This window comes from Oncorhynchus keta, chromosome 31 (genome assembly GCF_023373465.1).
Source record: "Oncorhynchus keta strain PuntledgeMale-10-30-2019 chromosome 31, Oket_V2, whole genome shotgun sequence".
In the NCBI taxonomy this organism is placed as follows: Eukaryota; Metazoa; Chordata; class Actinopteri; order Salmoniformes; family Salmonidae; genus Oncorhynchus; species Oncorhynchus keta.
The window spans coordinates 17,462,662-17,470,932 of record NC_068451.1 but is presented as its reverse complement, the minus strand read 5'-3'; the positions used below and the strand labels follow the sequence as shown (position 1 = coordinate 17,470,932).

Here is an 8,271-nt window from a genome sequence, read left to right as displayed (position 1 = left end):
TAGAGGTTGTCCGTGTTGGTAGGCTATATCTGCAGGTAAGGTTGTAAACATTACATATTACAATGAACGGCCAGGCCCTGCAGGAATCTTCCACGTTTACAGTTGTGTGGGAGAAAGAGAGTGAGTCATGCTTGGGCTCTGCAGAACTACGGGCAGGGTAGTTAGAGGAAGTTCCTCCATTGAGAAGTAGGAATGTACATAACCCTTAAGAAATCCCTGCCTTCAAACATTAATATGAGGAATTCAATATGAATAGAAATGTGCTCCCAAATCCATCACTGAGAAATAGTATTTGTTTGAGAGCATAACATCATTGTCAGAGTCGCCTACACATTGCCTAGATGTACTCTATCAAATTGGACAGCAGATGGCACAAAATAACCGGGAAAGTGGGAAATAAAGTCCTCCAGCTGCGCATGTCACCTATGTATGTATGCATTCCTCTGAAGTCGCCCGAAACCTGACAGGCGTTCAGACCATGCAAACAGTCCGTCATATGACTGGTACCCATACGAAAACACAGCAAGGCGGGGGAAATCATAATTACTGTCCGTGGTGGTGCTGCTGTTGCGAGGGAACCGCATCTTTTCCGATGTCTTCAGGCTGCCGGGATCATTTGTTTATCTGCGGCTCCCCGTTTATTAGTGTCATCACCGGCCCTTCTCGGTCGATAGAATGAAAGGATGGCCAAGCGGCGAGATTCGGACGAGGAGAGTGGAGAGCTGATCGGCCCTGCTGCGGTCCAGCGAGATAAGACGCCGTATCCCGGGATGGCAAAAATGGACGGAATGGAGGAAAGAGGGGGAAGTGAACTGTCTTTGGAGGAGATTTTAATGCTCTACAGCCAACCGATTAACGAAGAGCAGGCTTGGGCAGTGTGTTACCAATGCTGCATAAACCTGGCTCAGGGACATAGGAGGAATTCTGGCCCAGCTGCCGGTGCATCAGTGGTGGATACTCCGAAAAGGATTGAGGGATCACGGGATGTGAGGATTCAGAAAGACGGAGCTGTCAAATTACAATATGAAGGCTGTGATGGTAGGTACAATAATTATGTAATGATGATGTTTTGCAATGCGTTCATTATTTTTTTTCTGTCTTTTTTTGATTTCCCCAACATATTGGTAATATTACCAGTTCCTAGAATGAGAAAATCTGTAAAAAAAAATTAAGAAAATGTAGAAATTAGGTCAACAAGGCAGCTGGACACCGACTGATAGATTCATATGTCATGCTTTCCAATTGTTGGCCATTGCATTTAGTCAGCTGGCTCAGCTGTTGTTGTTTTCCCCTGTCACACATCACATGTTCATGTTCATCATTCACACTATAAAATAGCCTACTGAGAAAATGAAAAATCAACATATTTCCATGACACAATTTGTTGCTGCACTGACATACAGTGCATTCGGGAAAGTATTCAGACCCTTTTTCCACATTTCGTTATCCTACAGCCTTATTCTAAAATGTATTAAATAAAAACATGTTTTCATCAAGACACGCACTACCCCATAATGACAAAGTGAAAACAGGTTTTTAGACATTTCTGCAGATGTATTACAAAGTTTTCAGACCCTTTGCTATGAGACTTCAAATTGAGCTCAGGTGCATCCTGTTTCCATTGATCATCCTTGAGATGTTTCTATATGTTGATTGGAGTCCACCTGTGGTAAATTCAATTGATTGGACATGATTTGGAAAGGCACACACATGACTATATAAGGTCCCACAGTTGACAGAGCATGTCAGAGCAAAAACCAGGCCATGAGCTTGAAGGAATTGTCTCTAGAGCTTTGAGACAGGATTGTGTCGAGGCACAGATCTGGGGAAGGGTACCAAACTAATTTCTGTAGCATTGAAGGTCCCCAAGAACACAGTGGCCTCCATCATTCTTAAATGGAAGAAGTTTGGAACCACCAAGACTCTTCCTAGAGCTGGCCGCTCGGCCAAACTAAGCAATCGGGGGAGGTGACCAAGAACCCGATGGTCACTCTGACAGGGCTCTAGAGTTCCTCTGTGGAGATGGGAGAAACTTCCAGAAGGACAACCATCTCTGCAAGACTCCACCAATCAGGTATTTATGGTAGAGTGGCCAGATGGAAGCCATTCCTCAGTAAAAGACACATTACAGCCCACTTGGAGTTTGCCAAAAGGCATCTAAAGGACTCTCAGACCATGAGAAACAAGATTCTCAGGTCTGATGAAACCAAGATTGAACTATTTGGCCTGAATGCCAAGCGTCACATCTGGAGGAAACCTGGTACCATCCCTACGGTGAAGCATCATGCTGTGGGGACGTTTTCAGCGGCAGGGACTGGGAGACTAGTCAGGATCGAGAGAAAGATGAACAGAACAAAGTACAGAGAGATCCTTGATGAAAACCTGCTCCAGAGCGCTCAGGACCTCAGACTGGGGTGAAGGTTGACCTTCCAACAGGACAATGACCCTAAACACACAGCCAAGACAATGCAGGAGTGGCTTTGGGACAAGTCTCTGAATGTCCTTAAATGGCCCAGCCAGAGACTAGTCTTGAACCTATTCTAACATCTTTGGAGAGACCAGGAAATAGCTGTGCAGTGACACACTTTTATTTATTTTTCATTTAACCTTTATTTAACTAGGCAAGTCAGTTAAGAACAAATTCTTATTTACAAATACGGGCTGCCCCGGCCAAACCTGTGCGCCGTCCAATGGGACTCCCAATCACGACCAGATGTGATACAGCCCGGATTCGAACCAGGGACTGTAGTGACACCTCTTGCACTGAGATGCAGTGCCTTAGACCTCTGCACCACTTGGGAGCAGCTCTCCATCCAACCTGGCAGAGCTTGAGAGGATCTGCAGAGAAGACTCAGTAGTTTGTTTTTGTATACATTTCCAAAAATGTTTTAAAAAACAGTTTTTGCTTTGTCATTAAGGGGTATTGTGTGTGGAGTGATACGGGGGGATAAAATAAAAAAAAATAAAAACATTTTAGAATAAGGATGTAACGTAACAAAATGTGGTATAAGTCAAGGGGTCTGAATACTTTCCTGAAGGGGTCTGAATCCACTGTACAAGGGAGGGTGGGGGTGTGGGGTAGGCTACCTTGACTGATAAGATGTGGCCCCTTATCAGCCTTTTTTTGTTATTTTGGACTTTTTTTATGGAGTGCTTTCATTGCCACAAAGACCCTCAACCAATGGTATGACTGCATGATGGCCCCAAGCCAAATAATCATCACTGTAGTCATCGATGGACTTACGCCTTAACAGCTAGGGCCTAGCTAAACTGTTGACATTGTCTTGTGTCACACCTGATATGACACAGCAAGTGATGTGTGTAGTCTGGGTGTGCCTTTGAAACTGCTTGGCTACCTATATACTCCTTGCTCCGGCCAAATGCTAGCCTCTGTCCGGTTTTCGGGAAATGGAAAGAGCCCCTGTGACGTTAACAAGGCAACACCATCTTAACTCCTCCTCCACATTTACTGGATTGGTTGAACAGTGCAGAATATAACCTCCCCGACAGTTTTTTTTCCCCCCCTTCTCGTCTGGTCCAGTATGTAAGGGATCTAGTTTCAGATGTTAATTTTACACCTGCTACGTTAGGTTATGCGAATGCGAACACATTCGGGGCCGTCTGATTGGTCCAGAAACCAATGGGTTGGGCCAAAGCCAGAACAAACATGGGTATAGCGGTGGCTTGAAAATTTGTCATTGGCTTTCATACTCTGATAGGGCAGCGGGTAGCTTAGCGGTTAAGACTGTTGGGCCAGTAACTGAAAGGTACTGGTTTGAGCCGACTAGCTTAAAACTATGTCGACCTGCTCTTGAGCAAGGCACGTAACCCTAATTGCTACTGTAAGTCGCTCTGGATTAGAGCGTCTGCTAAATGACTAAAATGTAAAATGTAATCGGTTAAAGATGATCCAATCGCTAATCACTTTTTGTTCAATGCCCCTTGTCACCACAAACTATTTCAACTATGACAGTCTCAGACTAAAGTATGTAGCAAACAACAGAGCAGTGAAATAATTTACTGTGAGTCATCAGGCTACCTGTGAAAGTGACTATGAATTACAAGTAATGTGTCTTGTCTTGCTTGTGGAGAGTTCCTGTCGATCTTCCTCCTCGCTAGTATCCTGTAATCAGATTCTCAGATAGCAGACTCAATTTATCTTTATTTATTTACCCATGGTGTCACAGGGAAGCTGTACCCTAGCTCTTACTCAGTTACACACCTTGAGTCAATGTGTGCTGAGTCAATTTGATGGGTTATTTGCTTTAGACTCAATATACTCCATGCTTAATCAGCTTTTTGACATTTACATTTGAGTCATTTAGCAGACACTCTTATCCAGAGTGACGTACAGTTGTGTGTGCGCACATTTTCATACTTTTTTTGTACTGGTCCCCAGTGGGAATCAAACCCATATCCCTGGCGTGGCGAACACCATCCTCTGCCAGCTGAGACACACAGGACCTTTTTGGCATTTATGAATGGACTGTGCATAGTAAGGGTGGAATTTGTGGTGTACTGTATTTTATTTGACGTGCCTGGCAGTGTGTTAGTAACTCAGTAATAGTCATTGGGGATGGGAGGTTTTGCATGGTTTGCTACTGGTCTGAGGATGGCTACTCTACAGGCAATGCTGCTCTTAAATGTGGTATCATCATGTGTGTTATTACACTTTATTCATCTGTGATTATTACATTAATGTCACTAAATCTAATCATATGAGTTAATGTAGATAGACTAACCTTATTCTTACGACACCTTTCTTTTTCTGGTGCCTTAAATCCATTATAATATCTTAAAACACTGATTGTTACATCATATCCATATTTGATGGATTCTCAGAAGGACTGACCACTCTAATGTCTGGTTAACTGGGCTACAGAGCAAGGGGTCTCCCCCAAGGCATATCAGCCATCCCAGCTGTGTTCAGAGAGACAGACAGACATGCAGAAAGAAAAACTGAGAGAGAGCATTCTTCCAACCAATTTGTCACAGACCCACCAACCATGTCACTATTCCAACTGACCAAATAGATGTGCCACAAAATGTAGTTACTATTTTACTAAATTTCCCCAGATTCCTGATCTTACCCAGATTGATACCAGTTGTCATAATGTTTACTGTGTCTTCGCAGTTGTTTAGATTGTCACACTGTAGCTCTGTGATGGATAATGCATTGCATGAGAGAGAGGGGGATAGAGAGGGGGGGATAGAGAGAGAAAACAGGTTACGGTGGAAAAGGAAAGTGATTTCCTGTTCTCTCTGTGTGTCTGAGGATTTGTATTGAGCGTCTTCCAGGTCTCTGTATCAGATTTCTTTCCTTCAATGATGTTGCCAGTTTGTGTGAGAATAACAGGATTTGTCCGTTGTCTGTTTCCTGCATGGCAGTAACAAAAGCAAGTTGTTTTGTATTACTTTGAGTGTCAAAATGAGCCTGGTTCCTCCAGGTTTCTTCCTAGGTTCCTGCCTTTCTAGGGAGTTTATCCTAGCCACCATACTTCTACATCTGCATTGCTTGTTGTTTGGGGTTGTAGGCTGGGTTTCTGTATAGCACTTTGTGACAACTGCTGATATAAAACAGGTTTTCTAAAATAATTTGGATTTGAAAATAAGGACCATTGGACATTGGTTGTGAGTAGGTCTGTTGATGTCCTGAAATGTTAGGCTTCCATCTTGTTTTTTCTCATCAATGAATGGAGCAGTCACAAGCAAATGATTTGAACATGTTGTTTTGCAGGATGTCACATTACAATAGAGCTTGTCATTGTGTATGTGGAGAGGGTCATTAAAATATAATCTGTTTGGTCACGTTATTGAAGTTAATGAACATTTCATGACGATGACGTGGTGGCTTGGAGTAACATCTAGGCCTAACCAAGAAGTTTCTTGAATAAAGTCTATTGATGAATTTTAGCTATGTGTATGCGGGCAGAGGTAGAGGCAGTGACAGAGGCTGACTGGCAGAGGCGGTGACAGAGGCTGACTGGCAGAGGCGGTGACAGAGGCTGACTGGCAGAGGCGGTGACAGAGGCTGACTGGCAGAGGCGGTGACAGAGGCTGACTGGCAGAGGCGGTGACAGAGGCTGACTGGCAGAGGCGGTGACAGAGGCTGACTGGCAGAGGCGGTGACAGAGGCTGACTGGCAGAGGCGGTGACAGAGGCTGACTGGCAGAGGCGGTGACAGAGGCTGACTGGCAGAGGCGGTGACAGAGGCTGACTGGCAGAGGCGGTGACAGAGGCTGACTGGCAGAGGCAGTGACCGAGGCTGACTGGCAGAGGCAGTGACCGAGGCTGACTGGCAGAGGCAGTGACCGAGGGCTGACTGGCAGAGGCGGTGACAGAGGCTGACTGGCAGAGGCGGTGACAGAGGCTGACTGGCAGAGGCAGTGACCGAGGCTGACTGGCAGAGGCAGTGACCGAGGCTGACTGGCAGAGGCAGTGACCGAGGCTGACTGGCAGAGGCAGTGACCGAGGCAGTGACCGAGGCTGACTGGCAGAGGCAGTGACCGAGGCAGTGACCGAGGCTGACTGGCAGAGGCAGTGACCGAGGCTGACTGGCAGAGGTAGAGTTAGTGAGAGAGACTGACTGGCAGAGGTAGAGTTAGTGAGAGAGACTGACTGGCAGAGGTAGAGTTAGTGAGAGAGACTGACTGGCAGAGGCAGTGAGAGAGACTGACTGGCAGAGGCAGTGAGAGAGAGACTGACTGGCAGAGGTAGAGGCAGATGCAGCGAGAGAGGCAGAGACAGGGCGTCATCAGTAGTCACATGCCACCAACCAAGTGGTGAGAATGAACTGCTGCTTTCATTGACTGTGACCCAGTAAATGATGTTGTCTTCACGACACATTCCTCAATCTTCTTCCTTCTTCCTTCTTCTCTTTCCATGGACCCTGTTTTTCCTGGTCAGGTTTACAGTCATATATATAATCCTGGCCCTATTAACTACTGTGCTACAGTATATAGGCAAGGTTAGACCCATGGTAGTCTGTGTTATAATGCACGTGTGTTGTGCTTTACCTATTCTGCTCAAGATGGGGGTTCCGCCTCACTTGATTAAACAGCTTTTGTTTTCTGACGGTCTGATAATAATAACCTTGTTTGACTGAGCAGATTATCTTCATGGCTGATGGCCACTTAGTGACTCCATCATGGAGTCACCAGAGCCTTTGTTGTTCATCGGCCTTCTGACTCGGGCTGATCAGCGTTTGAGTTGCCATGGCAACTGCAGCCAGCAGCCCAAGGGTGGTTCATGTGCGAGACCTAAATGCATACAGTATCTCATGACATATCAGGACCAGATGAAAGCAATAAAACAGATGAAGGGGGAAAACACACTGCAGGTTCAATAAAAATGTTCAGGCTGAGGTGTTGACCTGTTAACCATGTTCAAACTGACGCCTCACATGCTGGTTCCTCTGCAGACACTGTCATATTGAATTATCGACACATACATCTGTCCTGCAGATACGGTGTACGGAAACATTCTGAGTGACCCAGCGGCATGATTTTCACATTTTAATTGACCTGCAATTGATTGAATTGTGGCCTCTGTTTTAGTTACAGTAAAGGTTTAGTATAAAACAATACATGCTCTCTTTTGACCTGAAAGGCTGTGTTGGTTGGGCCAGTTGTTAATGTCTTATTGTAGGTCTGAGAGTTCATCATGTTTGCATAAGCCCTTCTCAGTCACAGATAGTTTCACATCCAGGTCATAACCAAGCCAATGTATTTTAAGATGCTTTGCTTTAGTCATAAATTTCCTGTTGATCACAACTTTCCTCTGTGTCTCCACAGGTAAATCCATCCCAGCCACATCAACAGAGGTGAGTGCCATGTTTCTGACTTCCTTGTTTCTGGGAAGATATCTGTAATAATACGAGAGATGATGATGATATGAGAGATGTTGAGCAGGAGGGCCGACCGTGATCCAATGGAATTATACCTGGCGAAACCGGGCCGGCAACCGTCACAGTGGTGGATGGATACTATCTGTACAAGCATAGGGCGTGTTAATCCTGCTTGATGACATGCCTGACACTCAACCTGCTGCCAGGGGCATTGTGGTGGTGGTTTCACTAGTGCTTTACCATACTGTCTGTGCAGTGCACACCTCATTCACAGCATCTAGCTCAGAGGTTAGACTAGAGAGAATGGATATGACCACACCTACGCTATGTGTAACATGGGACTGTCATTGACAGTGAGGCAATTTCAAATACACCAGCAGTCATTAACTAAAACAAGAACATCTGAAAATATATATTATAATACC

At 45.2% G+C, this 8,271-nt stretch overlaps 1 protein-coding gene across 4 annotated transcripts in view; it reads left to right on the top strand.

The window, feature by feature from the left end:
• The first annotated feature begins 173 nt into the window (after positions 1-173).
• Positions 174-8,271, top strand: part of LOC118364076 (protein spire homolog 1-like) — a 53,237-nt gene continuing 45,139 nt past the window's right edge. For all 4 annotated transcript variants that reach the window (XM_052489790.1, XM_052489788.1, XM_052489789.1 and 1 more), the window contains exons 1-2: positions 174-1,038; positions 7,794-7,822. In XM_052489790.1, the coding sequence (XP_052345750.1) occupies positions 684-1,038; positions 7,794-7,822 (384 nt within the window). In that variant the 5' untranslated portion in view covers positions 174-683. The remainder of the gene's footprint in view (positions 1,039-7,793; positions 7,823-8,271) is intronic.